Source organism: Branchiostoma lanceolatum, chromosome 2 (genome assembly GCF_035083965.1).
Source record: "Branchiostoma lanceolatum isolate klBraLanc5 chromosome 2, klBraLanc5.hap2, whole genome shotgun sequence".
NCBI lineage: Eukaryota > Metazoa > Chordata > Leptocardii > Amphioxiformes > Branchiostomatidae > Branchiostoma > Branchiostoma lanceolatum.
In genome coordinates, this window is record NC_089723.1 from 27,726,430 (window position 1) to 27,746,887 (window position 20,458).

Here is a 20,458-nt window from a genome sequence, read left to right on the forward strand (position 1 = left end):
CAATACTCAGCTAACCCTACCAAAACGGTTCATATGATTATTTCATTTTTTTAAACTTTTCATTTTTAATAATTTCCAGTATAGGGAAAACAAAGAAGCTGACGAATCTACGCATACTGTCTAGCGGCAGCCACGAATCGCTTGGCGGCTACGATTACTTTAACAAACTTCACGGCTCTTTCGCTGCCGTCCGTTGCTATCTGAAAGTAGTGTGTCCCCGGGACCGGTAGGAATATTGGGTTCACTTGGGCCAACAACTGGATGTTTCTTGGCACGTGGATGGGACGTCGTCTTGGGGTGAACACCACAACACTGTTTTCTGACCTGGGCTCCTCTCCAGTCGCCTCACTGGTAGTCTTTGAAGCGTCGATCGGCTCCTGTTGGGACGAATCGGTCGAGGCTGGGGTGTTGGCGTGGTTTGCAGTGTTGTCACTAACGTTCCCGTCCGCACTTCGGTGGGACGTGTCCAGTACTGGGGCACTAGCAGGGGAATCACTTGACCGATCGAATGGGTGGTTTTCGGGCGGAGCGTCCATGTAAGACATCACGAAATCGCCGGCGAATGTACCCGGATACACGGCGACATGATGAACTGCGTGCCGTTTAACGGCGCTACGAACGTCATTATGAAAACCACCTATACCTCCGCCCCATTTTGACCCACTAGTGGTTCTGATCTGACCCGCTAGCGGTTCAGTTTTGACCCGCTAGTGTTTCAGTTTTGACCCACTAGTGGTTCAGTTTTGACCCACAAGTGGTTCAGTTTTGATCCGCTAGTGAATCAGTTTTGATCCGCTAGTATTCGGTTTTTACCCGCTAGTGGTTCAGTTTCACCCACTAGTGATTCAGTTTTGACCCGCTAATGGTTCGGTTTTGACCCACTAGTGGTTCAGTTCAGATTCACGAAATCGCCGGCGAATGTACCCGGATACACGGCGACATGATGAACTGCGTGCCGTTTAACGGCGCTACGAACGTCATTATGAAAACCACCTATACCTCCGCCCCATTTTGACCCACTAGTGGTTCTGATCTGACCCGCTAGCGGTTCAGTTTTGACCCGCTAGTGTTTCAGTTTTGACCCACTAGTGGTTCAGTTTTGACCCACAAGTGGTTCAGTTTTGATCCGCTAGTGAATCAGTTTTGATCCGCTAGTATTCGGTTTTTACCCGCTAGTGGTTCAGTTTCACCCACTAGTGATTCAGTTTTGACCCGCTAATGGTTCGGTTTTGACCCACTAGTGGTTCAGTTTTGACCCGCTAATGGTTCAGTTTTGACCCGCCAGTGGTTCAGTTTTGACCCGCTAGTGGTTCAGTTTTGACCCGCCAGTGGTTCAGTTTTGACCCGCTAATGGTTCAGTTTTGACCCGCCAGTGGTTCAGTTTTGACCCGCTAGTGGCTCAGGTTTGATCTGCTAATGGTTCAGTTTTGACCCGCCAGTGGTTCAGTTTTGACCCGCCAGTGGTTCAGTTTTGACCCGCTAGTGGTTCAATTTTGACCCGCTAGTGGTTCAATTTTGACCCGCTAGTGGTTCAGTTTTGACGCGCTAGTGATTCAGTTTTGACAAGCTAGAGGTTCAGTTTTGAGCCGCTAACTACTGGTTCAGATTCTGTTTGTGTGTGTCTGTATATGTGTTTGTGCATTTTCCCAATGAAACTAGTACTTATCAGCCCGTTTCGTCCGGAAATCCCGTATGAACAGTACCATCTGTTATTACCTTCTTGCCTTATAAGCAGGGTACAGTAAAAACTAGGGTTCAACGACCCCATACCTTCGCCGACTGATGTTAACCTTTTCGAGTGGCATGTCATAAATGTTTCCCATATTTATCATTCAAGTACGGATCTCATTTGCATGAATTATTTCAGTTGATCATTTTCTTTACCCAAATAACACAAGTTGTCCAAAATATGAGTCTTATCTAAGCAAATAAGGCTATTGTAGTAATTCGTCATAGATTATATAAAGGAGGTCCTCATTTGCATAATTGATATCTATCCATATTCCTCTCTTTCTGTTACATATGTTACGTTTTTGACAGTCCTATAATGGAATGCAGCGGATTTGTAAATTTTCCTCATTGATAATGCAAATTAGGTCCTGATTTGCATAATAAGCATATGATTTTGTCAATCATCTACATACCGAATGTCATGACGATCCGTCAACCTCTTCTTCAGATATTCACTTTCAACGAAATGAAATCGGCTCCTGCTAGGGGGCCCAAACCTGCAGGACCTGCTCTCCCTTCCAGGAGCTACTAGTATCTACCATAAAACATCCTGACTAGGACATGTTCAGGACACGAGATATCAAAATGGGAAGTTCGATCCGCTGCGGGACCACAGAAAGTCAAAGGACATTACACGGATAATCACAATATGAAAAAAAAGCCCATCATATTTGTGATTTACTATGTGAAAGACGCAAAGAGAACTCAGTAAGGCTGCATCAACATGCCAAGATACTCAAACACACAATCATGCACCGGACACCACTTTTTTACCGCAATCTTTTACTTGCCTTGACTCGACACCAGTAATTAACCATTTCCCTCTTTTTCAAAAATAGTTAACAACCTTCTCTTCATTCTTCAATCAATATTGCAGCAGATTGATCCCCAAACCCACACCTTCATATACAATTCATTTTTCCCTAGGTCCAGCTGAAGTCTGCACTTTTTTGGTCAAGATATTTTGCGATGAGATTTATAATTTCTTGTTCTACTTTGGTAAGGTCATTCCGACGACAGCAGCTCAAAGACCAACTCATGTAACATGTTTGTGTCATTCTTTCTGACCATATTGTTGTTGGAGGACACTTCATTTTGAACCATTCAAAGTTCACAGGAGGAAGGCCTTTTCCTTAACACAATTTCCGTTTGACACAATGCTGATCTCCATACTAGACAAAATTCTGGTCACTCTGTCAGGGAACTGTAGTGATCTCTGATATGCACATACCAGTCCAGATTTTCAAGATGGAGACAACGTGAGTATAACAGCAATTTTTCTCATCAGTACATGGTTACAAGAAGTATCACATAAATAAAGCACACATTTGAAGTACTTTTGAAATCATTTTCCTTTCATAGCATAGAAATGGATGAACTTGATATGCAGTCTTCATCTTGAAAATTTGGAGTGGCACAACAGCATTCACTATTACATGATTATACAATGCAAATAGGTTCCCAAAAAGAGACTGCACTCTTTTTGGGCTCCCATTATGTAGCACATGACGAAGATAGTCAATACTCAAGTTGTAATGAGCTTGTTTCAGCAATGTCATCTTTCATATAACTCTGATACCAGAATGCGTTACTTATAACATCTATGATATGATGTTGAAACCCAATGTACAACCACAGTTGAGGTTTATGTTGGAGTGATTGCAAACTTCCTTGCAAAAATGTTACAATGTTCAACAATTTTCCCTTTTCTGAGAAAGGTGATATGTTCTTGATTTCTTATATCATGACAGTTATCTACTCAATAAGCAATGATGTCAAGCATATCTGGATTCTACATCATAAACTGATAGCAACATTGATACTTTCCTGTATATTCTACACTATGATCAGGTTTGAGGTCAGGCATTCAGCAGGAACATCATCATACCTTGAGTAACAGCAACGTGTGCTTCAGAGCAGCATGTCAAAGGTTTCTTTCAGCTTACACACACAGTGAAGTATTGCAAATAGTTCCGTACACTTGTCTACTCTTATCTACTTGCAGGGACGTTTCATCAACTCCAGCTTCGGTTGTTGGTTCTTACTCAAAAGAACGCCCCAAGTTTGCTACTTGCATTGATTTCTAAACTCTATCAATGAACACGTGGGGTAAGACAGGGAAAAACAAACTAAATTGCCATACATTTTCCCCTTCCATTCCTTATGACAGGTTGTCACTGCAATATCTACTCTTAGTACATGGAAGTGTTATATCATCAAAGCCACAAGTAAAGTAATACAAAGCAACCTTAACCCATTGAAAAAAAAAATATTTCTGTACAACAGTGCACTTGAGAAACATAGCTTTACAGTATAAGTGAGACCTTGTTTGAGAAGAATGGCCTGAATCCTTGGGCAGAGTTTTATAATAGTTACATGAACAAAAGTGGCTTATACTTTTATACATGTGATTTTGCAGTAACTAGTTCCCTATGTATGTATGCTGTACATGTATACCACAAGAAAAGCCATTTACAACATTGCACAACGGATTGACAATGGACACAAAAGCTGAACATCCATGTACAGACATATACTTTGATAATATTTACTCTAAATTTCATTGCATGTCTGCGAATCAGAAGACTGACACTTGTCCTTGTTTACACTACCTGAGAATTGTACATAATTGCACTCCAGAGTACCAATTCCCTAAAATATATTACAATAAATATACAACAGTGGTTCAAAAATATACACTCTAGGACGGATGTTGGTATTTAGCAGAAATATACACTCGTCTAATGTACGATTGTAGCAATTTGTACACTTGTTTTAGGACTATACAAGTTACGATTGTCCCTTTGTCAGACTGGAATATTCTATGATAAAACAATGTTTGGAACTTATTGACCCAGAGGGTTTTCTTGCACACGAGTCCCTATATAATATATACAACAAGCATCTTTAAAAGAACAATCCACAGTAGCAGCACTTAATGAGGAACTGAGTACACAAACACTACAGCAGCATATAGAGACTAGCAAACTCTGCAAAGAGGAAAACCACTACATAGATTGTTATGGTAAAGTTGAAGTCAATCTAAAAATCTCAGTCCTGTTTTGTGTTGTTTGAATCACAACTAATTCTATAATCCCAAAGTTCCCTGCTGTTGTGTGCCTGTTTCACAGAAATAGACCCACAACTGAAGGATAACCAGTCTTATCTATTAGTAGAGCCAAAATCTTTTTTCACTCACCATAATATTTCTACCTGTCCTCCGTACATTATGGGACAAAACAAGGTACTGTAAAAGATAATGATTGATATGTTTTGGTTATAACTTAAAAGAAAAACTTCCTGTAATTGTAGAGAAGATAATACATTGATTCTATTCTGAAATTAAGGAAACAGCAATGGCCCATGTACCCTACTCATTCTAAGGCAGAACAAAGCAAGCAACTGAAGCATTAAGGATTTGCTGACTACGTGCAATGATATTCAGAAGAGCCACATATCTGCTGCCATTGGTACTGCAGGATGAGGTTAGATCCTGATGACAGACTAATTTATATCTTTCATTGTTTATATGTATCAAAATACAATCAGGGAAAGATATCATTGCACAGCCAATCAGAAGAAGCCTAGTTGCTAAGTTTCACTTTCCTACCAAAGTATGTACTGATCGTTGACTTCAGAACTGCATCGGTATATACTTAGTGACTATGCTAGCATCACATGGCTATGCAATATACTTTCTTTTTTGTTCCATGATTATCCAGTTCTGTTGTAAAGCATTTTGTGTGTCATTAGTCATACTTAAATAAAGTCTGTAGAGACAACTTGTTCTCCCAACAGAAAAGTATTGCAGTGGTTGAAGATTGCACATCAAAGCCTACTGTACTCATGTCAACATTACACTCAAGAACCTTCATATTAATGATGACTGTAAAAGTTTGAAAAGAAAAAGTGAAAAGTCTAATGCTTTTCTACCTTTGTACAGTTCAACATTTTACACCTGGAAAACATCTTTGCCAGGCTAGATCGTCTGCTAGTTTTGGGCACCTCAATGTTACTGGTAACAATAGTCTTGTATCATCAAAGAAATTTACACAAAACATTTTATGATGTCTAATTCCAGAAGAACACTGAGGACCATGAAGACAAGATAAAGAGTGAAGAAGATGATGCCCAAGACACGGTTCATACGCCAGCGACAGGCCGCGATGGTGACGATGACACACACTAACATGGCCAGCAGCATGAGGATGGAGCAGAACAGACCCCGACTGTTCACGTCCACAGCACGGCCGTTATACACACAGGCGTACAGCAGCCAGGGAACCGGCAACCTGCAACAATAGTGCACAATTAGCTTGCAATGTCTGAGCTTGGACAAGGGGGTCAATTACAGGAACTGCATAAAGCAAATGTGAACAGGTAAGACCATGATTCACGTATGAGCTCCAACATTCTTTCAACAAAGGGAGATAACATGATGTAACGTTACACAAAAAGCACAGCTTACACCAATTAAGGGCTCCACTTCTGTTTTGAAAATATATGCTTTCTGCAATACTGTAGCAACTATGTGTTCCATAATATGGAGCCTGTAGTCTGTTGCTGGCCAACATGCATGGAGAAATCCAAATCATTCAGCATCAGTTTAGCTGTACCGTGAAGAAGAAAGCAGACAGTAAACTAAACTACATGTTCTCACCCAATAGTGATGTCAAAAATGTTGCTCCCAATGGAACTGGAGACAGCCATGTCACCAAAGCCACGCCTAGCAACCAGGACGCTGGTGATGAGATCAGGAACACTTGTTCCTGCCGCCAACACAGTCAGTCCCATCACCTATGGGCAGCAGAATACGATACAACTTGTTACAAAGCTTAGAATCTTACGATCATGATCTAAAATATCCTATGTATGATGTGAAATCATTTAGAGGTTTTGTTGTTATAAGTATTTGATTCAGATACATGTACAGCTTGTAAATCATTCATATATTCATTCTTGGCAAAGTTATTATTCATAAAAAAACTTGGATAAATGTATGAGATGAGTGTAGGAAAACTTGGTGAAAACTTGTGTTGAAAAGTCTGCACATACAGGAATGGAATCAATAGGTACATAGGCCATGTGGAAATCTAAAACCTCTATTAGTATTACACAAGTGATTGGCAAGAAAATATGTGGTCATTGGGGGTATCTTCCAAATGTGTATACTGAATCTACAAAATCTTATCACGTGAACTTACAAAAATTAGACTTTGTAGACACAATACCTCAATGAAATATTTGGAATTTTTAGGGTAATTTTTGGCTATTGTCAGGTTGGAGGTGCATCATATTCCATTACGTGATATGAGTGAACATTGCTTGTGTCCAGATCCGGTTATCAAATTCCCACCATTTACCATGAAGGTATTATAGAATTTTGTCATCAATTGTGCAAACAACATACAGATTCACATAATTGTTGTTCCCATCCTTTAAAGTCATGTATGTCTTAAGCATGAAATTACCTTACTTAAGTTATTTTCAAACAGATAGGAATTACCATAACAGTAATAGTCAGTAATTCCTGGAGTTCCAATGGGTTCCAACAGACACTGGGTCAAGTCTAATGATCGCTACAGCAGCTGTAAATACCGATATACTGACCTCTATAGAAAGGCCCATGGTATCGCCTGTCTGGTTTGCCCACCACAACATTAAGTAGGAGAAGATGGAGATCCAAATGATGCTGCCCAAGAAGCCCCAGGGGTAGAAACGACGAGCAGACTGCAAACAAATAAAAACACAAACATCCTGATCAACACCGCCTTACAGTGTAAGATCGTGAATCAAGTTAGTTTGAGATCTTATCGAATCATTACATCTTGAACAATAAACAGAAGATGGGATCAATGTGTTACCAAAAATTTCCTCCTGGTTTCATTTTTCACAAAGTGCAGAATAAAGTCAAGCCACATACTATAACACCAGTGATATGGTAGAATTAAAACAATTCATAGCCAAAAGTAGACCCATTCGGACCAGTACTGTATTATGCTATTATATATATAACACTATACATACCATACAGTACTACATTGTACATGTATACTAAACACATTATACAATTCCTACTTTTGACCTACTAATTGAAACTACAAATACTGTTAAATCTCAGGCGAACAGTTTCATCAGGTTGGTAAGTCAATGTTCTTTGGTCTTGAATGAAACACTTGGTTGTGTACAAAGTGCTTTATCCACTGTTACATAGTATATTACATACTATAGGTAAATAGTATACATACAGGTTTTCTAACATCAGGCAGGGTGATCCACATCATAAACACCAAGGGGAACATGATGATGTAAGGCACCCTCTTCTTACAGGTGTCAGGCCAGCTCATGTCTAATGGTTCCTCCTTCTCCTCCTCCTCCTCCTCATCTTCCTCATCTTTATCTGTTGCTTCTTCTGGGTCCTGCCAGACAAAAACACTGTCATCAGTACCATGTCTCTAAACACAAGAGACAGACACCAAGCAGCTATATAGACCAAGACCAAGATGTGTTCTTAAAATCACATTCAGGTTCAGGTCCGGATTCGAATCGCTGAGTTTAGTTGTTTTGTTACCTGAACCTAAACGTTTTTATGAGACCGGATTCGGTTCAGCATTTGGGTATGCATCCCTAGGCAACACCCATCTCGGTCAAAGTGTAAAAAGATGCAAATTAGGAACATAGTTATTGAACCAATCATCCTACCAATGTATTCAGGTATAGGCCTTGAATGATATTCAGTGAACATTTGAATGATAGTCATGTTGGTTTCCATGGCACTCCCCCAGGTAAGACCTTTTCTATGGTCCCTTCTCCCTGCCCACCAGACCAGACCAGTCCTCCTCTTTCTGCCCACCAGCTCTCCCTCACCCCTAAATATGGTACAGTCCCAAAGAGAGTTGTTACCTGGGTCACCCCATTCTTGATTGTGCCATTCTTCTTGCCTGTACCATCCTGAGATGAAACAGAGGAGGATGACTGCCTGCGTTTCTCCCCAGAGTGTTTGACTACTTCCCCAAGTGGAAGGGACCGGCTGTCCTCTGACATGTCCAGATTCTCCTGAAGAATGATACCAGCACCAAGTTAGAAATGTGCTCCTCAAAATGCAGGTTGGAAAAATACCTCAAGAGAGTTTACTGGTTAGACAATACAAACAAACAAGATCACCAGCATGATTGAATAGTTTCATTAGGTTGGTCAGTCACTGAACAAAAAGACTCTTTGTAACCAACAAAGTGTTTTATTCAACCCAGGTTTTGGTGACTGTCTGTCACCTTCCTCGGTGCAATTCTGACTGATTCACTTACATACTTTACTTTTGGGACCGCATCTATAAGCAGTGACACCTAGCTGCACTGCAAAGTGAACCAGTTTAGAGTTGCCCTGAAGAAGGTGACAGATGGTTGAATAAAACACTTGGCTGAGTATAAAGGATCTTTTTATTCAAGATCCCCAGAAGTACCTGAGATGTACTGGGTCTTTCTGAATCCCCCAGTGTATCACAGGAAGGGTTGGTCAACCCCAGGGTCCTCACGGTCAGGGTGGCCATGTTGCTGGTCTTGTTGATGGGTGTGACTTCCTGGTCACCTGTCAACGTCACATGTCCAACCTGTAACAGCAGACGGACAGACAACATCAACTCAACGTCAAGAATTAATGATTTTAGAAACAGGCGAGGAAAGAAAAGAGGAAAGCAGTCCAAATGGTTTTAACTTGAACTGGAAGAGTATTTCATATGAATTTTTAAAAAAAGAAACCCAATCAAATAAGCCAGGCCAAGTAATAGCAGGACAAAAGAGAGTAAAGGTGGTGTAGCTGTCATTCGGCACCAAGGGCAGTACAAATGGTGTAGCTTTCATTCAGCACCAAGGACAGTAAGGGTGGTGTAGCTGTCATTCAGCACCAAGGACAGTACAAATGGTGTAGCTTTCATTCAGCACCAAGGACAGTAAAGGTGGTATAGCTTTCATTCAGCACCAAGGACAGTAAGGGTGGTATAGCTTTCATTCAGCACCAAGGACAGTAAGGGTGCTGTAGTTGTCATTCAGCACCAAGGACAGTAAGACTGGTTTAGCTTTCATGCAGAAATGATGATAACATGAATACATCAAAGAGACCTACCTCATTCTCCATCACCACCTGCACCTTGGTGATTGTGTACAAAGCCTTGGCCTTGTCTGAGATCTTAGCTGCAGGAAGGAACAGAAGATGGTTTACACACCCACACTTTCACACATAAATCTATTCGCCAACTACACCATTCTCTACATTAACTGAATAGGCACTTTTAAAGGGTAATAAAAATATGACTATCTTGTTTATCTATGCACCTTCCAAAATGGGGAACTGTGAGGAACCAGTTCACAAAGATACAGGTATAGAGACCACATAATAGAGAGAGTACTAGTATATGGATTTGTACATTCATATCTCTGGCCTCTTAAAATAGGATTGTGAGGAATCAATGGCAAAACTTAACTTCATTGTCAAGTTTTATCAGCCTTGGAAAAATTCTGAAAACGTCCCATAGCCATTATCATACAGTACTTTTCAGTGTACTGCATATCCGAAATCTAACTTGGTCCAATGAAAAGCAAATCAAGGAAAAGCAAACCCAAAAAACAGGAAACCAATTTTTGTCAACCTTACTTGAATATATAAAAGAACCAGACGTTTTAATTTTGATATATTAGCATGGTGTGGATATTGTTGGGAAGTCAAGTTATGAAAATTTAGTCACTCCACTAAGATTTCTTCCGCTTTCTTCACCCAGCACCAAGGTGAACTAGAGTGCAGTTCACCACAGAATTACAAAATCTGTACCTCTTGAACCGCCTTTATAGTTTCCATAGTAAAAAGATTGAATACAAATAGGAAAAGACATCAGTAACTTGAGACATCAAATAAAATTTTGCAAGTTCCTTTTTTCTATTTTATGAATTTATGGATTTGTGTGCAGTATTGCTGGTCAAATATACAGTCCAGGCATTATGAAAATTCATCATGTTTGGCAGCTATTATCGTCTTCATAATGCCACTATTACTTCTTCTCAATAGTGCCAATAGGGTGCATAGGAATGTAACATTGATGACCATTCATGAATATTATACGAGCAAATTTTGTCAAACTGTTCTGACAACATTGAAGATAAGGGAAAAGTAAGCAGTATCACGCAATGTCTGGTGTATTCTTTCATCACTGTCTTTAATTTTCAGATGTTTTCAGACTAACGAGACTGAGCATATTTTCTAGAGCTATCATTATAAAACAAGTATGATAATGGTGTTTCATCTGTTGTACCATTGCTGGAAAAGCACACACAATATATGACAGCAATGGCATACATATATATACATGTAGTTTTATGATTGCAATTTTCATCATCGTCATCATCATTTCATTCCATGTCAAACAGAAAAAAGGGGAGAAAAACTAAATTCTTTTAAAAAGAATGGTGTTCAAATTATATCCAGCCAGACAATGATGACATTACTGCAATGGTTGATTTAATACCTGAATAGATACACAGCACAGCTTACCTTCGCCAATAGGATCAATGGTATGGATGAGCAGCTGTAGAGCCCCATGGCGGAACAGCCCAGAGTTGCTGCGGAACACTGGAAAATTGAAATGCTGACTTTCCCTCTGAAAGGAAAAAAGGGATGGAAATGTCATCATTTGAGTTTGATTTGCAGCTAACATTCATATTCCTATATTTTACAAGTGTAACCATTAATGTAAGTATACAGTATATGAATGACAGGTGAAATGTTTTGATACAGTGAGGGATATCCAACTGTCTCCAACTTAAGATCTAAACACCATCATAACTCAAGCATACTATAGCTAGTAGCTGGACCTGCATGCAAAATGTACTTGCTGCAGTTTCCCCCTCAACAACCTTCACAACCTGTCACCAGAAACACTTTTACCATTAGCAATTCTTAATGCCTCAATGCACTGAAAAACCGCAATTGATTAGCACGTTTATGGCAAATGCATTTGGAGTGTATATGCTTGGCAACAGCAGCTCAACCATTGTGTGCTCTGACTTCTTTCATGATCACTATTATACTGTGTTTTCCATTTCATTTTTGTAATATAACATTATATGTTGGCACCTCCACATTACGCTTTATGGTAGCAAATTTCCTGGCAACAAAAATATGTTGTATGAGAACTTCTGAATGAACCAAACATATCTTACATCTCAGCTAATTCCTCATGGTTACATGCTTTTGGCAATGTTAATGCTGGTTACATTAATTGTGTTTGGTATATATTTTTGCATCACGGTGACCATGAAATATCACATCTATAAATATATAATATTACGTTAACCCGCCCATACCAATTTTTCCCTTCCTAACATTTTTAAAATGGCTACAAAGAAACATTGCAAGTCAAATACAATATTATAGAGTATTGAAAGTACATACTAGTGTACAATGTATAATCTAGCAAGAATGTATCAATATACATGTACTACATTATATTATATCCTCTAACATTATACAACATTATATTATATCATATAATATCATATTATATTATATCATATTATATAGTTGCTCCGGCTATGACGTCAGCGGTGGAAGCTAATGGACTCTTCAGAATTAAGTCGGCTTGACATGTCTTATGACTGAGTGTGGATTAAGCAAGACAACCTTGGCCTTCTTATCAGCGAGATCTTCTCTATGGGAAGGTCAATCTAATAGACATTATCTAATGTCACCTTAGCGGAGAACTCAAGGTGACATCACCACTGTTTTACATCACATGGCTGCTCTGACAGGCCAGCTGTCTAATCATGTTCAGTGATTCATATCTCGCTATAATCAAGTGCCCTTGGTAGAGTGCCTTTATAACATGAGCATGCTTCAGAATTTGGCTTACATACTGGACATATAATCTAATTTCATCACCATCATCTATTCTACAGCCTGTCAGTCAATCACACCACTGAATGAACCAGCTCTACCCAAGCAACATTGATTAAAGTAGAGTCCAACAGATCATCAGATGGGAAATGAGTTATGCCTGACCAAAAAGATTTCCAAAGGCACACAGAAAGAGTGCATCACTGGATACATTTTTAACGTCTGTTCCTTTTTTGGACTTTTCCATAACAAATTTCATCTGTCATCAACTTGCCTTCAACAATTTGTACTCTAATGAAGTCCACTTCATCTTAAAATCAGGCATGCCTTGTAGAAAGGCAGCTAAACCTCTACTGTCTAGTAATCACCTGTGCACAGGGACTGCCCAGACATTGTTGCCTCTTTGGCGGTTCCTTATAATTGAATATGGTATAATTAACTTACTCTCTACATAGACCAGTAATGACCACCTGTCTATAGTGGACACTTAGAATGATACATTCATTATCATATCCATACTTCTATAATTATATAACAATTTCAGACAATTCCTATTGACAATTGTCCTTTTTCATAATCCTAGAATACAACTTAATTGGGGCAATCAGGATATACACCTGTTTGTCTATGTGCTAATGAGAACCAATCAGAGCACAGCAGTCTGTAACCAGATACCAACCCTACCCAGAGTAGACAGACAGGTCCCACAACCTGACAGTCTGGCGATAATTGGCCTTTTCCGATTATTGGCCCTGAGAGGCTTGGCAAAGGAAAAAGCCTGCTCCTCATTAAACACACTGCCAGATACAGCTGTTGGCAGGACCCCAGACCTTTCCAGAAAATAGAATTTTCAAAAGACAACTATAGGCACTGATGTATTGATGTACTCATTCATGAGCATTTGATGTTTTCTCTTTTTGGTACAATTAGATGTGTGGACGTACCAGATACATACGCATAAGTAATTAGAAATAGATATTTTCTAAATTGACAGTAAGAAAACAGAAAACAATTGGATGGAAACAAACTTCTATTATATCACAAGTACCGGATATTATTCTCTCTTTTGTGTTAATGTTGCAAAATGAAATTGCTATCCAAAGTTGCCACAAGGTAATACATATACAAACAACTTTTGTCTGATTTGACTGCACCAAATAAACCACTTTTGAACAGAGAATTCAAGGTTTGACTACACTGTACACACTGAACAAATTACTTTTCAAGTGGGACCTAAAGGTTAAGACTCCTCAATCATCCCATGTCCCTTTTGGTAGGTCTTGTCATACTTGACAACTGTTCGTGAATGAAGGAAGGGTAGTTATAAATGGCATTGTTATAATCTTTCTTCCAATCCCCGGGAGACATATTAAACTAGTCTTAGCAGATGGGGCTTTTCCATATTGATTCCATATTCCAATACCCTATAGGAGAGAAATACATCGTCTAATCTAAATACAACGTCTAATTTGTCTTTTCTTTCTCCTTACATTTTGATCCAACTGTCCTCTAAGAGGTGTCATGTTTTCATCTTCAATTATATGAAATTTGATACAATATGAGAATAACATTGTTGGTATGCCTAACTGCACTGAAAAATAACCTGACAGTGCCATTTGCACATTATGAAAGGATAAGATAATCCTACTGGGTAGAAGGCTGATAACAAAGTTCTGGGGAGAAGCCTATCTACACTAATTGTTCTGGTTCACTGAGGCCGTCTCCTGCGGGTCCATCAATCCACAACAAGACTTTGTAACTAGGAAACCCGAAGAGCGCCTGAGCCTTTCTCTATACAATAGGAAAATGATTGACAGCAACTAGACACCATTGCTATGTCATCCCACATCATCTGCACAATAGTCTGCAGATCTTTTTAAATCAGTAATACCGAGGGGTAAGACTGCTAAATCAGCCTAAGTTCCAAGGGCTACTTTCTCACGAGAAAATTTTTGTCGACTTGTTTTTCTGAAGCCCAGGTGTAAGGCTGCAGAACAATAGAAGAACTTTTAAAGACAACACTTTATCACACTAATTACTGCTCATTTGTAGGAATTCATTACAAAATGAACAGGTAGATAGATAAAAGAACATACTGGAATGTCAAAATATTCTGGGGGCAATCAGGTACAAGAAATAAATAAACCTGATTATTAATTATTTTTACCAAAGAACTAAGTATTCTCTGCGCTTGTCAAAGATTCTGTTGAACAAGCAAAGATTGGTGTCACTTTCTGAGACATTTAGCGGACAGATCCGAGTCTGCGAGTATGACTACGGAGCTCTTTTCGTGCCATCTCTTCATGGCTGAGTTGCTGTACCTCAATCAGAACACCAATGATTGTTCTGTTGTTGCAGCATTAGGTACTAGATACTTTCATGCACCAATGGGATAGGCAAGGCAGGCTTTCACAGATCAATGCTTCTCTTTCAGTCGTGTCAGAAAATGTCCATTAGCGCTCTTCCTAATACTAATCATATCTGAAGTAGAAAAAAAGAATTGCGGATAAGCATTATACCTTTAGTAAGTACAAGTCTTTCCCAAAAGTACTTTGCACCCCTTGGCACAAGTGCAATAACTGCCTATAGAATACAGTCAAACCTGTATAAGTGATAACCTCCACATAAGGACCACCCAGCCAATGTGACCACTTTTTGGTGGTCCCTTAGATCATTTTCCTATTGACACAAGCATCAAATCCTGTCTATACTAATGTGATCACCTGTCCACATGTGCCAGATTTTATTGGTCCTCTGAGTGACTTCTTGAACAATCTTGACTGTACATGTCATATTGTGGTCATCTGTCAAGATCATCCTTCCTAGCTTGACCTAACAATGACATTTTCATCCCTTCTAAAGATGAACTTTACACTGAAAGATTAGACTTTCTAAAACCTCTGCATTGAGGGGAACAACAGATGTGAGCTTTTGGCTTTGAGCTAAGGTGAAAGCTTCATTTCCCAGCTCACAAAAGTACCTGACTACTCAACATACCATACATCATTGAAATTACACACACTTGGTGGCTGGGAAAAAAATGTAGGGGTCCAGTGACTCTGTTGTACTACATTGTTCTGTCCCAGACTCTGAAACAGCATCACATGAAATGTACATGTGACTTAGCAAGACTGGCAGTCTGTGAAGTCATAGTAACTTTACAAAACGGTGATAATACTATACATACATGTACATACAATAAACCTGTGGTACATTAACTACATGTAGGACAGTCTTGTCACAAATTATGTCAATTGGCTCATCACATCCTCTTGGAAAGGGCATGCATGCAGGCCCCCATATATCAAGTGTCAAAATTATGACAAAAACGTTGCTACACATTTCATGCTTCTTCAATTCTAATATGCTTTCCAAGTTATACTATATAGTTGACATGTAAAAAGTTCAATATATTTTCATTTGAAAACTTTTGCATACCAATCCATACTATAGCAAAAATTAGATACATGCATACAAAATCAACTTGTATTTATAATTGTAATCATTTGCATAATCGTTGTAAGATTTAAGGACTGTTCTCACCATCCTATCCTGCGGGGCAAATGTGCAGTTGATAAATAGAAGACCAGTCTGGTTCATTTTGCCTTCCTTTTCATCTTGTCTTACTTGCTCAATACTATATTCTTTGAAACTTTAGCCTCATGCATGCATGCATGTATCAAATCTGTGTGACATTGAAAGGTTGTTTCCTTGTGTGAAAAGCCAAGCTGCTGTAGCTGTAATAATTTTGATCTGACATTGACAAATACAGTCAAGCACATTTACAAGTGCTATAGAAAAAAATCAATAAAGGTGGTACTAAACCTTGCCTCAATGAAACCTAGCCTAGAAAAAAAGGAATGTGACAAACATGTACATCTTCTAAGAATGGAAACGTTTGTGTTAGTCTGATACATATGAAAGGTTTTTAAAACTTGACCTACCGGTATCACAATGATACGTCATCGAAAATATGGCAAGTCACCATTCTCTTGTACTGGTCTTATCGGAAATGAATCTGACAGCTTATCTGAGTGCTAACAAAATTTGTTGTTTCAAGCTTTGAATGACCTATGTGGATTGAAATAAAATTGATATGGCATAATCTATCATTTTGGAGAAGGAAAAATACATTCAGATACATGAAACAGATGAAAAATAAACTAACGAAACATTTTGAGAGAAAAATGTAACGTTACTGACTTGAGAACATACTCAGGTAATCATTTATCCACAAGATCTACAGAGAATGTGACGGGAAACTAAAAGGGTTTTGTGCACGATGACAGCCTGTCTGTGTATGTGTTATGTGTGGCCTCATTCTGTTCCTGTCACACGCTATGAGTTTTCAAGGAGAATGGAAGATGCTGTGTGCTTCAGGAAAAGAAAAGAAATGTGTAAATGATTAACCGTAATCGCCTACATAGCACCCTGTAATTTTCTGGGGCAGCACTGTGTTACCTGGATTATGCCGGTTGCCAGGGAGTAAAGTGAAGCAAATGTAAACAGTGCAAACAGGACCATCTACCATCCCTAACATGGTCATACATCTTGCTTCAACACACTGGAACAGTTGTCCCACTATGTCTACATACAGGAGAATGTTTCTCAAAGCTAACACTCCATGACGTCTTTGTAGGCAAACTTGCCGGACCAAGAAAAAATTAATACCAGCTTATCAACATAATCTTTTGCCGCGGACAAACAAAAGGATTTCTTTCCAAGAGGTTGATATACGATGAAGACCAAAAACTGTTTAATATAGTTAAAAATTTTAATGTACCCTGAACCTTAGTATTCAATGACTTTCCTCATCAAGCGTGCTTAGAAGATAAAGTTTTGGGGTTTTGTTGACTGAGACTTTAAGGTTTTGTGTTATTCTGCATAAATGGTGCAGAACAAGAATGCCTCCAGGCTAAAGTAAAGGGTTTGGTGAGTGATGTTTGAAAACTTAGGAATGCCAGTGTTGGCAGAGTGGTTGCGTAACTAAGACGCGGACATACTCGAGCCATTTGAAAAAGTCTCAACGACCCTTCAATGGACAGGGAGACCTATGCTTTTATACGTAAACTTACATGTATGTTCAGTCACCAGTGAAGAAAAAACTGGTAGTTTCAAAATATTTGAGGTAAAAGTTGGTACATACTAGCTAGCTGGATGAGGCTGTGAAAAACCGTAGGAATCCTCTGCCAAACATGATTATGTTAAGCTTCATGTTTATAATTGCTTGTCAGCATTTTTGTATGGACTATATTTGGTTTACACTAGGATACATTTGTACTTCCTAGATTAACCAACATTCACCGCATGGCTATGAAGCTGGTGGGTAACCATGGAGGCATCTTATACTTTAATATTAATAAATAAACATGCTGCTATTACTTTTGAAAATCTATGTAAGGCATCGTGTTCTAAGCTGACCAATTCTTGACAAATAGAACAAATCAAGTAATGTTGAATTTTTTGATATTTCTAATCTAGAAATCTAGTATTTCTAATAAAGTCAAGGGAGAAGAAATGATGATACCCAGAAGTATTTCAAAATTCCTCACCTGCCCTTCCTTTACAACCACATGGACTCTGTTTGGATTAAGCAAGTTTTTCAGTGTCCTCTCCAGGGTGTTGCTATACTTCATGAAGAGTACATAAAGCAGATATATCGTCAGCAGACATAGGCTTTGCCACCACAGGATCTCTCCGTTATGGAAAAAAATTATCAGGACGCCGAGGCTCAAAATGTAGAAGCAGGTGTCTCGTAACAATGGCCACCATGTCAATGTCAAAACCTCCTTGCTAAACACTGCACATGCCCCGATCACAAAAAGGATGTTAAATACGGCCGATCCCACAATTGTCCCTGTGCCAACGTTGCCCGTGGCAAAAAAGACGCCAAAAAGGCTGAGGAAGAACTCCGGCGCGCTGCCCCCCGCGGCCATGAACGTGGCGCCAGCGACGTCCTCGGAGATCTCAAGTTTTTCTACGATCACAGTCAGGGCAGGGACAAAGAACTCGTCACAAACCACTGCCATGCCAGCAAACATGTACATCATTCCCAAAATGTGCAAGACAACAGCACCGTTCCTTCGGGCAGCCAGGTCAAAAACGTCCGGAGGATAAACTCCTTTCCTGATAGGATCTGTTGTAGTATTGCTACTGTTGGAAGTAGAGTTAGTGGACAGTATAGTTCTGGATCTGAAAGTAACATCTTGCTGCCATTGTCTGCTTGTCTCTTTTCCATCATCTGTTGCAGTGCTTATGCTGAAGAATAGACACAAGTATCCCACTGCAACTACAGCCAGTGTTCCTAATAAACGGTCCCATTTTGCTCTCCTAGTATATCGCATTTGTTTCATTGTAGATGTATCTGCTGTCCAGTGCCGCTTGAGAAGTCATGGCAAGGCTGAGAAGTTATTCTTCCATCTGGAGAAGACTGGCTTGTGGTGGGTTCTGGCTCTTGCAACCCTTGACATCTGGTGGATGATCAACTCTTCATCTCTTGCCTTGGTGTAATCTTTTGCTACACCAATCTTTAGTTGAAACTCTTTTATGTTGGTGCTAAAATCCCTGGCATTTTGCTAGTTAACAGGTGGTCTCAAACCTGAAGAATACAAAAAAAAGATTACACAATAATTAACAACATTGTCCTAATTATGAACTCTGACTGAGCATAACAGGTTCTGACAATTTTCTGGGAAACTTCAGATTCCCAATAGTCTAAAACATGCTTCTAAATTGCTTTTCTAATACTGTATATCTGGTAACTTTGTCAGTAACAGAAAGGAACCTTGCTGCCAAGGCATATTAAGCAGGAACTAAGAATTTGTAACCTTGGAACGGTGTAAAATAGGAAATGACGTCTACAATCTTTACAACAGGAAGAAAGCAACACTGAATAAAATTTGGTCATCAAAGTCATTTCTTATCCGTCAAGCGGGTTACCTCACAAATTCCTCTACAAAATGTCTACATGCATGCATTAATACACGCCGCTGCTTCAAAACAGTCGGATGTATCTACATGATTGTATACTCTAACCCAAGGGAGCATCAATTAAAATCCCTAAGTTCGTCACAAGTATGAAGCATGCTATGGGCGTAACGCACTTCCACCACCACGCATCAATTATCACGCATGCACTCAAAACCGTGACAAGCATTCTTAGGAAAGCAAACAAGGAAAAACAAACGACAGGTGGTCTCATTGTTCATTATAGCACACACATACACACACTCGATCGAACCTGCTGGGCCACTGCCTCATAATTTGTGCGGCGGGAGCACCTTGGTCTAAGTCTACACACAGGAGCCGTATGTAGGCTAAAGAACGGGAAAGAATGGCAGCCGGCCGTGCTAACCTCTCTGCCCGGACTCAGAGCAGCACACACCCACCGGCCCGACCGACAGCGCGTCCTGATGATGGAACTGTCACTATGGAAGTAATATCGTGACGAGGAGTCACATCAACATTTCAGCCCAAACACGCAATGACGTCCGGGGGTGTTACACACACGTTTCCACAACTAAACTCACACAAACGTACACATATAGATTTGATATCTCCCACAGTGACGTTAATACATTTAGGTTTGTTGATAAGTTGTACTACGAAGCCATAAATTCTGTCTTACCTTCTTGAGTTTCGCCTAGTCTGTTTCCGCCTTCCCCCTTAGGCTTAGTACGTCTACTAGTCTGACCGCTTCACTGCCTGTACACTGCGGCGGACACAACATAGTTCAGCACAACTTAAGAATTACACTATTTTGAAAATATGGCACTATATGGACAGTGAGACCTTAATGTCACGGAATATCATTTTACGTTATGAATAATTGTTATTCCTGTTAGCTGAT

At 39.5% G+C, this 20,458-nt stretch overlaps 1 protein-coding gene across 3 annotated transcripts; it reads right to left on the reverse strand.

Annotated features, from left to right (window-relative positions):
* Positions 1-2,755: 2,755 nt before the first annotated feature.
* LOC136428350 (sodium/potassium/calcium exchanger 2-like) lies at positions 2,756-20,321 on the reverse strand. Of its 3 annotated transcripts, XM_066417793.1 has the most exons (11): positions 20,237-20,263; positions 19,964-20,036; positions 18,162-19,207; positions 11,269-11,374; positions 9,850-9,917; positions 9,191-9,337; positions 8,635-8,787; positions 7,980-8,150; positions 7,342-7,461; positions 6,392-6,528; positions 2,756-6,023 (listed from the first exon to the last, which is right to left on the reverse strand). In XM_066417793.1, exons 3-11 carry the CDS (start codon positions 18,960-18,962, stop codon positions 5,780-5,782), a joined length of 1,947 nt encoding a protein of 648 aa, XP_066273890.1. In that variant the 5' UTR covers positions 18,963-19,207; positions 19,964-20,036; positions 20,237-20,263; the 3' UTR covers positions 2,756-5,779. The 3 variants fall into 3 exon arrangements, with proteins under 3 accessions (XP_066273890.1, XP_066273889.1, XP_066273891.1); XM_066417792.1 differs by lacking the exon at positions 19,964-20,036 and having other exon boundaries at positions 20,237-20,321; XM_066417794.1 differs by lacking the exons at positions 19,964-20,036; positions 20,237-20,263 and adding an exon at positions 19,850-19,933.
* Between the last annotated feature and the right edge of the window lie 137 nt (positions 20,322-20,458).

Bases quoted from the DNA above. Each gene is read 5' to 3' on its own strand.
- LOC136428350 (XM_066417792.1), bottom strand. From the start codon at position 18,962: ATGAAACAAATGCGATATACTAGGAGAGCAAAATGGGACCGTTTATTA. The intron at 11,375-18,161 runs GTGAGGAATTTT...TTTTCCTTTCAG, and splicing joins TGGTTGTAAAGGAAGGGCAG to AGGGAAAGTCAGCATTTCAA. The intron at 8,151-8,634 runs GTAACAACTCTC...TTTGTCTGGCAG, and splicing joins TCAAGAATGGGGTGACCCAG to GACCCAGAAGAAGCAACAGA.